The following is a 15414-nucleotide window of genomic DNA, read 5'->3' as shown; positions in this document are numbered from 1 at the left end:
TTGTTGTCCAGGAATATTACCTGTCAGAATTGTCATGCTCAATACCCCTAAAACATTTACATAAAAGATTTCTACAAGGATTGGAAGTGAGGTTAGCAAATTTAGTGTCCTTTAAAAAGCACTGCCATAGATGTGATCTTGATGAATCAGGATTTCATCTCCCAGCACTTGTCCAGAGAGGGTTATTGTCTCTTCTCTTCACTGGAGACATAGTTAAGTCCCCATATTCTGTCATTTTTGAGGAAATTATAATGCGCAACTAAAAATAATAAAAGTTCACTGTGGGATCTCTCAGCTGTTTTTCATAACATTGATTATAGATTAGGATTAGGGTCAAGATACAAGACCTGGAATTTAGAAACACTATTTTATGCTGTTTCCATTCCTTCCTGAGGAGAATTAATTGGGAAGATGAGCAGGAAAGCTTTTGGCCCTTTTTTATATGTGGTACCTCAGGTTTAATTCTCTCTATATAGTATTTAACATCTACATAAAGCTGATAAAAAAAGTTCATTGGTTTAGGTGATATATCATTGTACTAAAGTTGCCCTGTTATACATCTCATTTGGAGGCAAACAATAGATGTCTGGGGATTGTAAAGATCTAGATTGAACTGTATAAAACAAGTTGAGGTTGAATCCCTGGGTGGTGTTTGTTCAGCAACCTCATTGTGGCAGAGTGTTACACATTCTCCAAAACAGCAGGTCTACAATTTAGGGACCCTCTTTGATTTGGCTAGAGTGATAGTTGGGAGCACATCTTACCTCAGGCGTGGGGGATGGGAATATGTTCCAAAGGGCAGAAGCCATGGCAGAAAAGGCTCTTCTCCTGAATTCTGCCCTCTAGAATTCCTTGACCAACAGGGCCTGTAGCATGTGTATTCTGCTGACATCGGTGGGGTGAGCTAGTCCCATTGGGGTGAGACAATTCCTCAGGAAAGTTTTCTTGATGGGTATACATTACTGTTAGTTCTACCCTGATATAAAGCTTCTTTTCCTTTGTTCCAAAACTAGCTTTCAATAGTTAATTGAACCAACTTGTAGATCTGTTTTTGTTAATGAACCTATCTATGGCCTTGCAGGTCTTTGGTGCATAATGGGCTTCGGCCTACTGTCTTGGATTGCATTTACCTAGGCAACACTTTCTAGATAGCCTAATTTCAAACTTTGTCTGGATGAATCATATATACAGTTTGCTTCTGCTGACAAAATTAGTGGGCCAGAGGAATGCTGTGGATATAATTTACTTGGACTTCAGCAAGGCATTTGATAAAGTAGATCACAACCTACTACTTGATAAGATAGAAAAATGTGGTTTAGACAGCATCACCACCAGATGGATTCGTAGCTGGCTGATCGACCATACTCAGCATGTGGTGGTCCTCAATGGAATTATATCTACATGGAGGGAAGTGTGTAGTGGGGTGCCCCAGAGCTCTGTTCTAGGCCCAGTGCTCTTCATCTTCATCAAATGAGGGGATAGATGGGGAACTCATCAAATTTGCAGATGATACCAAGCTGGCAGGAATAGCCAACGGTCCAGAATATAGGCTTAAGATACAAAAGGATCTTGACTGACTTGAACTATCTAACTATCTAACAAAATGAAATTCAATGGTGAAAAAAGTAAGGTTCTACATTTAGGCAAGAAAAACCAAATGCACAGGTATAGTATAGGTCAGGGGTGTCAAACAGCTGGCCTGTGGGCCAGATGCATGATAGCAAAGCAGTGCCCACCCCATTGTCAGCAATGGCAAAAAAGTCACAATACGTCACGTGACATTGTGAGTTTGACACCCCTCGTATAGGTGGTACCTTGCTCAATAGTAGTAACTATAAGAGGGATCTTGGAGTCCTAGTAGACCATCACTTAACTATGAGCCAGCAGTGTGCTGCAGCTGCCAAAAAGCCAACACAGTGCTAGGCTGCATTAACAGGGATAGAATCAAGATCACGTGAAGTATATTAATACCACTTTACAATGCCTCGGTAAGGCCACACCTGGAATACTGCATCCAGTTTTGGTCACCATGATGTAAAAAAGATGTTGAGACTCTAGAAAGAGTACAGAGAAGAGCAACAAAGATGATTAGAGTACTGGAGGCTAAAACATATAAGGAAAGGTTGCTGGATTTGGATATGTCTAGTTTAATGAAGAGAAGGACTAAAGGTGATATGATAGCAGTGTTCCAATATGTCAGGGGTTGCCACAAGGCAGGACAAGAAGCAATGGATGGAAACTAACCAAAGAGAGACGCAACCTAGAACTAAGGAGAAATTTCCTGACAGTTAGAACAATTAATCAGTGGAACAACCTGCCTCCAGAAGCTGTGAACACTCCAACACTGGAAGTTTTTAAGAAGAGACTAAACAACCATTTGTCTGAAATGGTATAGGGTTTCCTGTCTGAGCAGGGGATTGGACTAGAAGACTTCAAAGGTTCCTTCCAATTCTATTATTGTTATTGTTCTCAAAATTCCATAGTTTTGGAAAGATTTACAAAGGGCATCACAAATATACTTGATCCTCATAAATCATCATAAATATATACTCATCATTATAAATATACTCTCAGACAATGACATTTAAAGGTAAAGATGTGTCTCACCTTAGTTCTCACTAGTGTTTTTGGGCAGTAGTATAATATGTACTCTATTTAAAAAAACAGGCTCATAATTTTTTTTGAAATGTTTGAAACTATATATCATATGATTATGTATTATATGATTAGCAAGACCTCTGCATTAATCAGAAAAGTATAGTGTGTGATTTAGAGCCATTTAACCTCAGAATTATATTGCTCAAGACATCTTAGCTCTAAGAATGTAGAAATCATTTCATAGTGTTTATTAATAATATGAATTTAAAGAACTAACCTATTATATTATAACAAAATTCTTCTTTTTTAGATGATACTGTTAAGAAAACATCAGCTTGGAAAACTGCCCCCTACAATTGCCCCACCTACTGCACATGACCTCCTATGCAATATTGTGTGGCTTCAGGGTAATAAAAAACAGATAGAATACATTCAGGTAATGATGTTTTGGATGCTTCACAGAGGTAATATCTGGTTCAATGCATATCAGTGGTTACACATTAGAATTACTGTAGTCTTCACCTCCAAGCAGTAGAAGATGCAGGCATATACATAGAATGAAGGCTATTGCTAAGCACATTGATTTGTGCTTTAAATTGTAAGCCGCCTTGAGTCTTTGGAGAAGGGCGGGATATAAATGGGATTTTTTTTAAAAAATGGAAGAAATGACTATTAGTCCTTTGTATAGTCAGATTCTCCCTTGTTCACTTGAGGTTTGTGTGTTAGTTACTTCCTGCTTAGATTACTACAATTCACCCTATATGAGGCTGCTTTTGAAAACTACTTGGAAGGTATGGTTAGTTCAAAATCCAGCAGCTTGCTTGTTGGCAGGTGAAAGCCACTTTCTCCAGATCACATATCTCTAGTACTTTGGGCTTTCTATCTGTTCTTTAAAACCTTATGAAACTTGGGCCCTGGGACCCTTAAGGGCCATCTACATCAATTAGATCCTACCTATTCAGTACACATGTGTCTGGTTTGCTGATGGTTCCTTTCCTGTGTAACATCTAGGGGAAACAAAATCATCCTGTTCTTAGCATTGGCACCAATGCTATACCCTTATGGAATAGCTTTCCATCAGATATTTGGATAGTTGCATTGCATAAGTTGATGTGAAATGAGCTGGAATGTAAATAAAGGAAATCACTCTCCTCTGTTTGAAAAAAGAGAGGAAACTCATAAAAACACATGCATAGCCCCACATATATACAATAAATCATATAGACAACTTGATGTCCTGCCTCCCTTTCCCACAGCCCGGTCGAGACCTTAGTTGACGCCTGGCAACAGGCTGCTTTGGAAGCTCTCGACCGTGTTGTGCCTTTGCGGCCTCTGACCCGGTGCAGGTCCCAGTTGGCCCCTTGGTTCTCCGTGGACCTGCGGGAGATGAAGCGCCGGAAGAGGGGCCTAGAGAGCATTTGGAGGTCCAGTCGGTCCGAATCTGACCGAACACAGGTAAGATCTTTTACTAGATCTTACCTTGTGGCAATGGAGGCGGTGAAGCATGCTCACTTCGCCGCCCTCATTGCATCCGCAGATAACTGCCCGGCCGCCCTGTTTAGGGTGACCCGTTCCCTTTTAAATCAGGGGACGGGGAGGACCCCTTGCGGGGACGGGCCAAGGAGTTTAGTCAGCATCTGCTGGATAAAATCGCTCAGATTTGGGCTGGTCTGGACTCTGACTGGGCAGTATCTGACGAGGGGGAAGCGACGAGTTTGGCCGATAATATTTGGGAGGAGTTTGATCCTGTGACTCCGGATGAAGTGGACAGGATCATGGGGAGATTAAGTGCTGCCACGTGTCTTTTGGACCCATGTCCCTCCTGGCTGGTTTATGCAGCTCGGGAGGTTACACGAGGCTGGCTCCTGGCAGTTATTAATGCTTCCTTGAGTGAGCGGTGCTTCCCTGCTGCCTTGAAGGAGGTGGTGGTGAGGCCCCTCCTCAAGAAACCTGCCTTGGATCCAGCTATTTTAAATAGCTTTCATCCTGTCTCCAACCTTCGCTTTCTTGCGAAGGTTGTTGAGAGTGTGGTGGCATGGCAGCTCCCTTTGGTCCTGGAGGAAACTGAGTATCTGAATCCGTACCAATCGGGTTTCAGGCCTGGGTACAGCATGGAGATGGCATTGGTCACACTGGTGGATGATCTCTGGCGGGCCCGGGATAGGGGTTATTCCTCTGTCCTGGTCCTATTAGATCTCTCAGTGGCTTTTGATACCATCGACTATGGTGTCTTGCTGCGACGTCTTGGGGGGTTGGGAGTGGGAGGCACTGTTTTACAATGATTCTCCTACCTCTCAGGCCATTCGCAGACGGTGTTGGCAGGAGGGCAGAGGTCAACCCCGAGGCCCCTTAGTTGTGGGGTGCCCCAGGGGTCAGTCCTCTCTCCCCTCCTGTTCAACATCTATATGACGCCACTGGGTGAGATCATCCGTGGTTTTGGGGTGAGGTATCATCAATATGCTGATGATACCCAGCTTTTCATCTCCACCCCGAACCAACACAGTGATGCCCTCGAGGTGATGTCCCGCTGCCTGGAAGTGGTACGAATCTGGATAGGGAAGAACAGGCTCCAGCTCAACCCGGCCAACACTGAGTGGCTCTACGTACCGGCATCTCGTTTAGTCCAAGAGGTTCCATCTTTGGTTATGGGAGGAGAGGTGTTACCTCCCGTTGATAGGGCGCACAACTTAGGCGTCCTCCTGGATACATGACTCAGTTTTGAAGATCATATAGGAGTTGTGGCCAGGGGGGCTTTTGCCCAGGTTCACCTGGTGCGCCAGTTGCACCCCTATCTGGACCGAGATGCTCTACATATGGTCATTCATGCGCTCGTTACCTCCCGTATAGATTACTGCAATGCTGTCTACATGGGGCTGCCCTTGAAGACCACCCGGAGGCTCCAGCTGGTGCAGAATGCGGCCGCGCGGGTTGTGATGGGAGTATCCCGATACTCCCATATTACACCCCTCCTGCGTGAGCTGCATTGGTTACCGGTTGCCCTCCGGGTGAGATTTAAGGTGCTGGTTCTTACCTATAAAGCCCTACATGGCTTAGGCCCGGGATATTTGCAGGACCGTCTGCTGCCTGAATGACTTCCCATCACCCGGTGCTCACACAGGGAGGGCCTCCTCAGGGTGCCGTCGGCTAGACAATGTCGGCTGGCGACCCCCAGGGGGAGGGCCTTCTCTGTGGGAGCACCTGCCCTGTGGAATCAGCTTCCCCTTGAGCTCTGGATGGCCCCGGATCTCCAGTCCTTTCGTCGCAACCTGAAAACATTTCTTTTCCATCAGGCTGACCTGGACTGACGATAGGTTTTTTTTAAAAAAAAATGTTTTTAATATTTTATCACTGGGGCTTGTTAGTTTAATCTTTTAAAAACATTTGTATTATTGTGTTTTATTGTTGTTAGCCGCCCTGAGTCCTTCAGGAGATAGGGCGGCATAGAAGTCCCAATAATAAATAAATAAATAAACTGAAGCTGCTTGGGCAAAGATGCAGTTTTCTGGCAGCACAATTAGAGGACAGCAGGAAGAGAGCTATGATCTGCAGACAGTCTGCCCTTGGTTTTAACTCTTTCTTTTCTGAGGGTCCCATGTCATAAATCAAGTATGAGGCTGTCAGGATGACTCGTGATCATCTCTTCTTCACTGTTCCTTTGCATTAGACCAGGGGTAGGCAACCTCGGCTCTTTTATGACTCATGGACTTCAACTCCCAGAATTCCTAAGTCAGCTATTTTTCATAAGTTCTGGACTGCAGTCTTCTAACAGTACTCTGTACTCTGTTAGTTCTCAATAGGACTATTAGGGTGATTTTTTCCCTTTGAGAATTTGGTTATAGTAATTTTGGTTATAGTAATTTTGGTGCATGCCTTGGCACCAACACTTTTCTTTTGTTTGCTTGCTGTTTTTGTTTTGCCTCAGTTTTCTGTTCTTCCAGCCAACCAGAAATTGCAAACTCTCTACCATCCAAGGACCATTACAGATGCTTTGTAGATCAACATTGACAACTGAGGCTGTTGTCTTGCTTTGAAAGAAATCTTTACTCATTTAAGTCATCTTAAAAACTCGATACCTATTATATGTGAGGGTTTTTTCCCCATTGTTGTGCAAACTGGTCAAGGGGTTTTCACATTCAAATCTCAGGCTACTTTTACCATTCATCTGAAATTCCATCATTCAATGTTACAGCCCAAAGTTTGGAGTTTATCCTTTGCTCAACCAAAATCCTGTGTTTTGTATTCAAATGTATTGTGGTATTTTCTGGATGGGAAATTTGAAATAGTTACATAATTACTTTACTTATCCAAATTGTATGTATCATTGATTTTTGTCCTCTAGTCTTAAAATCCTTTTGTATGTATTTGTCACTTGCTACTCTTTTAAAATATTCAAAGCACTAAAAAATACTTTTCTTACTGGATGTCTTTGGTGGTATGCTTAGAAACCTATTAAGTCGTATTCTACAATACAGTACTATTCCTTTTTATTTTCAGAAAAAAGCAAACATTCATTATTATGATTATGGAGATACCATATGTGAAGAAGGTGATATGCCACAAGGAATCCATTTAATTGTATCGGGAATGGTTAAGGTAAGATATAGGTATCAACAAATACCCAGGAATATAACTGAGAATGAGGAAATTAATATTACTTAGAATTATTTTAGTAATATTGTATACAACTTGTAACTCACAATTGCTACTAGTCTGTAACCTATCTTGAAATTGAATGTTTTGTTGCTGGTCAAATTTTTTAGACTTCTTTGTTCTTTATTATTGTTTGCTATAATTAATGGCATATGAAAAAGGGATTGGGTTTTGCATATAAAAAAGGGACGGGGTTTTGATCATGTAATTGACAAGAACTAGAATAACAGACCCCTTCATGGATTACTGCCTTGTCGTGGCGAAGGGGCTTGAGTAATTCAATGAAGCTATGAGCTATGCCGTGCAGGGCCACCCAAGACGGACAGGTAATAGCAGAGAGTTCTGACAAAATGTGATCCACTGGAGAAGGAAATGGCAACCCACTCCAGTATCTTTGCCACGAAAACCCTATGGACAGTATCAAAAGGCAAAACGATATGACACTGGAAGATGAGCCCCTCAGGTCGGAAGGCATCCAATATGCTACTGGGGAAGAGCAGAGGGCTACTACTAGTAGCGCCAGAAAGAATGAAGCGACTGGGCCAAAGCCGAAAGGACACTCAGCTGCATATGTATTTGGTGGTGAAAGGAAAGTCCAATGCTGTAAAGATTTATTTTCCATAGGAACCTGGAATGTAAGATCCATGAGCAAGGCAAGCTGGACGTGGTCAAACAAGAGATGGCAAGACTGAACATCGACATCTTAGGAATCAGTGAACTAAAATGGACAGGAATGGGTGAATTTAATTCAGATGACCATCAGGTATACTACTGCGGGCAAGAATCCCTCAGAAGAAATGGAGTAGCCTTCATAGTCAATAAAAGTAGGAAAAGCAATACTGGGATACAATCCCCAAAATGACAGAATGATCTCAGTTCAAATCCAAGGCAAACCATTCAATATCACAGTAGTCCAGGTCTATGCCCCAACCACCAGTGCTGAAGAGGATGAAATTGACCAGTTCTATGAAGCCCTACAGCACCTTACAGAACTAACACCAAAAAATGATGTCCTTATCATCATGGGGTATTGGAATGCTAAAGTAGGAAGCCAAAAGATAACTGGAATAACAGGCAAGTTTGGCCTTGGAGTACAAAATGAAGCAGGGCACAGGCTGATAGAATTTTGTCAAGAGAATACGATGGTCATAGCAAACACTCTTTTCCAACAACCCAAGAGACGGCTCTACACATGGACATCTCCAGATGGTGAACACAGAAATCAGATTGACTATGTGCTCTGCAGCCAAAGATGGAGAAGCTCTATACAGTCAGTAAAAACAAGACCCGGAGCTGTCTGTGGCTCAGACCATGAGCTTCTCATTGCAAAGTTTAGGCTTAAACTGAAGAAAGTAGGGAAAAGCACTAGGCCACTTAGGTATGAATTAAATTATATCCCTGTTGAATATCCAGTAGAGGTGACAAATAGATTTAAGGAATTAGATCTGATAGACAGAGTGCCTGAAGAACTATGGACAGAGGTTCGCAACATTGTACAACAGTTAGCAACCAAAACCATCCCAAAGAAAAAGAAATGCAAGAAAGCAAAATGGTTATCTAAGGAAGCTTTGCAAATAGCTGAGGAAAGGAGGGAAGCGAAAGGCAAGGGAGAAAAAGAAAGATACACCCAATTGAATGCAGAATTCCAGAGAATAGCTAGGAGAGATAAGAATGCCTTCTTAAATGAACAGTGCAAAGAAATAGAAGAAAACAATAGAATAGGGAGGACCAGAGATCTCTTCAAGAAAATTGGAGAGATGAAGGGAACGTTTAATGCAAAAATGGGCATGATAAAGGACCAAAATGGCAGGGACTTAACAGAGGCAGAAGAGATTAAGAAGAGGTGGCAGAATTACACAGAAGAACTATACAAGAATGAGCTTAACGTCCCTGATAATCACAGTGAGGTGGTCACTGACCTCGAGCCAGACATCCTAGAATGTGAAGTGAAGTGGGCCTTAGAAAAGCTGAGCAACAACAAAGCTAGTGGAGGTGACAGTATTCCAGCTGAGCTATTCAAAATCTTAAAAGACGATGCAGTAAAAGTGCTACACTCAATTTGCCAACAAATTTGGAAAACTCAATAGTGGCCACAGGATTGGAAAAAATCAGTTTACATTCCAATTCCAAAGAAAGGCAGTGCCAAAGAATGTTCAAACTATCGCACCATTGCACTCATTTCACATGCTAGTAAAGTTATGCTTAAAATCCTACAAGCTAGACTTCAGCAGTATGTGGATCGAGAACTACCAGAAGTACAGGCAGGATTTCGAAGAGGCAGAGGAACTAGAGATCAAATTGCCAACATACGCTGGATCATGGAGAAAGCTAGAGAGTTCCAGAAAAACATCTACTTCTGCTTCATTGACTATGCTAAAGCCTTTGATTGTGTAGATCATAACAAACTCTGGCAAGTTCTTAAAGAGATGGGCGTACCAGACCATCTTATTTGTCTCTTGAGAAACCTATATGTGGGCCAAGAAGCAACAGTGAGAACTAGACACGGAACCACTGATTGGTTCAAAATTGGGAAAGGAGTCCGGCAAGGCTGTATACTGTCGCCCTGCCTATTTAACCTATATGCAGAGCACATCATGAGAAAGGCAGGGCTAGATGAATCAAAAGTTGGAATTAAGATTGCCGGAAGAAATATCAACAACCTAAGATATGCTGATGATACCAGTCTAATGGCAGAAAGTGAAGAGGAACTAAAGAGCCTCTTGTTGCGGGTGAAGAAGGATAGTGCAAAACTTGGGTTGAAACTTAACATTAAAAAAACCAAGATCATGGCATCTGGCCCTCTCAATTCCTGGCAAATAGATGGGGAAGAAATGGAGGTAGTGACAGATTTTATTTTCTTGGGCTCCAAGATCACTGCAGATGGGGACTGTAGCCAAGAAATTAAAAGACGCTTGCTCCTGGGAAGGAAAGCCATGGCAAATCTAGACAGCACACTAAGAAGCAGAGACATCACCCTGTCAACAAAAGTGCGTATAGTCAAGGCTATGGTCTTCCCAGTTGCAATGTATGGCAGTGAAAGTTGGACCATAAAAAAGGCTAAGCGCCAAAGAATCGAGGCCTTTGAACTCTGGTGCTGGAGAAGACTCCTGTGAGTCCCTTGGACTGCAAGGCGATCGAACCGGTCAGTCCTAGAGGAGATCAACCCTGACTGTTCTTTTGAAGGCCAGATCCTAAAGCTAAAACTCAAATACTTTGGCCACCTAGTGAGAAGGAAGGACTCACTGGAGAAGAGCCTAATGCTGGGAAAGATTGAGGGCAATAGAAGAAGGGGACGACAGAGAATGAGGTGGCTGGATGGAGTCACTGAAGCAGTAGGCGTGAGCTTAAATGGACTCCAGAAGTTGGTAGAGGACAGGAAGGCCTGGAGGAACGTTGTCCATAGGGTCGCGATGGGTCGGATTCGACTTCGCAGCTAACAACAACAACAACATTCTAGGTGCGGTTTTACTAAGGCTTTATAGAGTGGTATAAGTACCTCACATGATCTTTAAAACATCTCACAGATGTTTTAAAATGTCTTGGTTGTCTTTTTTCATCCATATGACACACAATTATATCCATAATATAAGTTTAAAAATATATCAATTTATTTAGCTTATTATTTGATTAGTCTTGCAACCTTATCAATAAAATAAATTAAAATAAATAAAATAAAATACAGTACATAGTCTAATTCTGGAATAAGACAGGAGGAAATAAGAGTAATAATATATATATGTTAGTATAAGGAGTCAGAATCAGATAAATGGATCTCCCTTACAGAGTACACTAATTTATTCAATGTATCTGGTTCTTAGGACCTGTTCTGTACCAGCCTGCTACCGGCCCTGCAGCAAAAGCAGGGACAACCCCTTTACAAACGGCAAGAGGCTGGAATAAAGCCTGCCAAATTTATTCACATAAAACAGAGCAAGACAAGACACCAACCATAAAACATGAGCTAAGAAACAGGAACTATCCAAGTGGTTGCCTTCAGCAAACCAGCCCTCCCACACATTCCCCTTAAATACAGTTCAGGGCGTGGCCTCTCTCTGCCTCCTTCCGAGGTGCCCCATTGCCTTCCTCTGTTTACTCCTGACTGACTGCCTCCTGCGTCGGGCGTCCTTGAACAGGGCCAGCTGTGGGTCATCTTCATCCACGCTGTCAGGCTCACACAGCTGGGTCTGCATCGTGACCAGATGAGAGGGGCCTGGCTGGGGGCTCTCATCAAGCTGTCCAATCCCCTCAGCAAGCTCTTCAACACCCCCTCCTCTTCCTCTGAGTCGTCCGACCCAACTGCCGAACCCACAGGCTGACCCTGCATCACAACAGGACCACTGACTTAGTTATAAATTTAGTAGTTCCGTGTACGATATGTACATTTGAGTCCAGGAGGTAATATGACAATATGTGGTTCAGATCTCCGAGGGCTGTTTTTTCCAATAGGGATGATAAATATTTAAGCTTAACGGGAGTATATAATTGACAGCTGAACAAAATATGAAAAATATTTTCAATGGATTTGGGTACCACATATGCTGGTTCTCTCATAATATGGCAACTTGTGGAAGCATCCATATTTGACCAGAGCAAGATTTGAATTGTTGGTCTCCAAGGTCAAATATGGAGACTTTCACCACATGTAGTCAGCAACAACTAGCAGAGTAAAATCTTTTATCTTTACCTAGGTCTCATTGATACATGCTTTGGGGAACAAGTATGCAGTTTTAAAAGTATCTGCTTTATCATTGTCTTTCTGCATTTACTGGAGTGTATCTCCCAGATGTATACTTGACTGTTAATAATGTTAATGGTGAAATGAAATATGTGCAAATTATTGAAGCAGTGATGGCATGCTGGCAAGTTGATCTCATATTGGTCCACATCATGGATATACAAGAAAGCTGGTTCTTCATTAGTTCTTTGTCTGATTGGTCCTTTTTGAAGAAATTCCAAGAATACCAGCTCCTAATTAACTTGTCTTTGTGCCAGACTGCTGATTGGTTCCTTATGTGGAACCCTCACCAGAAAGAATACCTAGCAGCATCCTGGCTCAAAACAGTCCAGTCGGGAACCATAACTCTTGGAATTGTCAAAAATAATCCTGTTAGACATTCACCTATAGATGGACCAATGAGAAACCAGCTTGCCAGGTTCACATATAAGAGCCCAGTCAGCCTAGCTCAGTTCCTTTAGCTGCTGAGAGATAAACCACAAAACAGCCCACTCTGCTTCTGAAGATGTCAGTCACAACTGCTGCTGGAACATCAAAACAAAAGAAACTAGAGAGACCATGGCTATCCAGCCTAAAAGCTCATCATTACTTCATTGATGCCAGCTGTGAAGATATATACTAGTACATGCAGATTATTATTTAAGTATCTGCCTAAATTTAATTATTACTTTTTCTTTATACCTAGCTTTCTGGTACAGCCCCTTCTTATGGAGTTTCTAAAGAAGTTAAAGATATTCAGAAAGACGTTAACAAAAAAATTCCCCGAAGAATTCATAAACCTGTTACCTCTCACTACACAGATTACTTTGTGACTGGAGCTATGATAGGAGAGCTCAATTGCTTAACTAAGCAAGAAATGGAATATGGAATTATTTGTGAAACTGCTGTACAGGTTGGAGAATTCTACTTTATAAAATGATTTACATAGTATTAGAATTAAAGTTTTTGACTAACAAGATATTATATGTAATTGTATAAAATGTGTGAAAATTTTGTAATAGTAGTTCATATTTTTAAACCTGAATTCAAAAATACTTAATCATTTAATCTTAACAAATTTTAAACAAATCATATTGAATTATCCAGTTTTGTTTTATATTATATTCCTGTTTGCTCCAGTGTCCTAAAGTAAAAAAGATAAAAATTGTATCAGTGTGGGACAGTAGAGAAAGCAGCAAATTATTGTGTCCATTGCACAAAATTAATTCACTTGATTTTTGCCAGATAAGCTGCTCTTAAAAATACTAAAATGTTGTTACAGAATTTTTGTCTGAGGAAATTACCTGAGATGTTTGTAATAACAGTCATAACTAGATTAGAAAAACAACTGATTCTCCATTTTCAATGCTTCCTACATAGCTGTGGATATAAGGGTAAATTGGCTGCAACATCTGTCACCCTGTTGTTTGTTGATGTTGATCCAGCAGATCTGGTAGGCTACACTGGTGTCTGTCCCTTAGCATTTCATGTGTGTCCCTCCCAAAATTGTTTGCTCAATGGAAGTCGACGACCATCCTAGACAAAAGGAATATACTAATTTTTGGTCAAGGGTATATAATATAGATTCTATGTATAATTACTTTTAGATATTGTCTATTGTTCTTTGTGGTAATCACAAATTATATTGGCATTTTAGGTTAGAGTGACCAAAGAAGAAAAACTATTTCTAGGGAATTATTTCTTCCATCTAGAATGGAGGCATTGCCACTGAGTGGTTCCCTCCCTAAACATACTTTGCTTCTTGTAAAGAATGCAAGGTGAAAGTTAATTCCTTTGTTTTATGGGAGAATCTGGGAAGGGCACTGCAGGAGGAGACAGACCTATATATTGCGGCATCTCCCCTCTTCTAAGCCATTTCCCTAGGTCTGTGGTTGAACTGCCAAGCACTTTGGCCTCCAGCTGCTGTTGCTAAAAGCCAAGTCTGCATCCCTTTATGATACATTCTTGAAAGATATGCAGATCTTCCATGTATCCCTGGGACCTTGCCTTGGTAAGGTTCCCACTTAGAATACTGCATCCAGTTTTGGTCACCATGATGTAAAAAAGATGTCGAGACTCTAGAAAAAGTACAGAGAAGAGCAACAAAGAAGATTAGGGGACTGGAGGCTAAAACCTATAAAGAACAGTTGCTGGAATTGGGTATGTCTAGTTCAGGGGTAGGCAACCTCGGCTCTTTTATGACTCATGGACTTCAACTCCCAGAATTCCTGAGCCAGCCAAGCTGGCTCAGGAATTCTGGGAGTTGAAGTCCATGAGTCATAAAAGAGCCGAGGTTGCCTACCCCTGGTCTAGTTTAATGAAGAAAAGGACTAGGGATGACATGATAGCAGTATTCTAATATCTCAGGAGTTGCTACAAGGCAGGACAAGAAGCAATGGATGGAAACTAACCTAGAACTAAGGAGAAATTTTCTGACAGAATAATTAATCAGTGGAACAACCTGCCCCTCAGAAGCTGTGAACACTCCAACACTGGAATGGTATAGGGCAGGGGTGTCAAACTCAATTTCATTGAGGACCGCATCAACATTGCAGTTGCCCTCAGGGGGCCGGGTGGATATGGCCAGGGTGGGCGTGGCCTACTGGGCGGACGTGGCTAGAGTGCGTATGGCCTACTGGGTGGGCATGGCCAGCTCTACATCGTTCGCATCAAGGGTGCCTATGGGGGCCTGGGCAGGAGTGGGACAGATCTGAGGGTCTCTGGCCGAAGGAGGGTCTCTGGGCCAGGGCCAAGGCAGTGGGGGCCGTTCCCTCACTGTTTCCAGGATTGCTTCGCGGGCCACATGAAACCAGTTCGCGGGCCGCATCCGGCCCCCGGGCTTGTGTTTGACATGTCTGGTATAGGGTTTCCTGCCTGAGCAGGAAGTTGGACTAGAAGACCTCAAAGGTCTCTTCCAACTCTATTATCATTATCATTATCACCTGACTGGAGAACAACAGGGATATAATCCTTTTGGGAAAATTCCAGCTGAGTTTCAGCTGCTATAGCAGTTGCACCATAAAGATTGAGGAGCGGACACCATTATACTTGAGAAATTACCTCAATAGCAAGGACCAGTACCCTGGACATGACTGGATGTGAGTTCCTGTGTGTGGAAGAACCTAAGGCTGCTGGTAGTGTACCAACCACCTAATTGCCAGGCAGTTATTCATCCAGAATTGAATATAATGTTATTTTATATTTGTAAACTTCCCAGAGCTGTCTCTGACAAGATGGGTAACACATGGATTTAATAAATGAATGCAATAACAGAGGAAAAAAATAGCTGCGGATTGCATGAAAATATTTTTTGTACTATAAAATTATGGTCTTGACTAATTACTTTATGTTAAGATCTCCACCATATTGTTTTTTTTTGTTAATAAAAGGACAAACTAGATAAGCAAAGCAAACTTAACAATTAAAATCTCCCCCAAAGGAATACAAACTGC

General features: G+C 42.0%; 1 protein-coding gene across 1 annotated transcript in view; it reads left to right on the top strand.

Annotated features, from left to right (window-relative positions):
* LOC310638487 (solute carrier family 9 member C1-like) overlaps positions 1 to 15414 on the top strand; it is a gene marked incomplete at both ends in the record, with an annotated part of 84464 nt that overhangs the window by 64314 nt on the left and 4736 nt on the right. Inside the window, 3 exons of the mRNA XM_083359600.1 lie at positions 2909 to 3034; positions 7093 to 7191; positions 12669 to 12875. Of these exons, the coding sequence (XP_083215726.1) occupies positions 2909 to 3034; positions 7093 to 7191; positions 12669 to 12875 (432 nt within the window). The remainder of the gene's footprint in view (positions 1 to 2908; positions 3035 to 7092; positions 7192 to 12668; positions 12876 to 15414) is intronic.

Source organism: Vipera ursinii, assembly GCF_947247035.1.
Source record: "Vipera ursinii genome assembly, chromosome: 1".
In the NCBI taxonomy this organism is placed as follows: domain Eukaryota; kingdom Metazoa; phylum Chordata; class Lepidosauria; order Squamata; family Viperidae; genus Vipera; species Vipera ursinii.
Note: the sequence above shows the minus strand (reverse complement) of the source record. Positions and strands in the feature narration are given on the sequence as shown.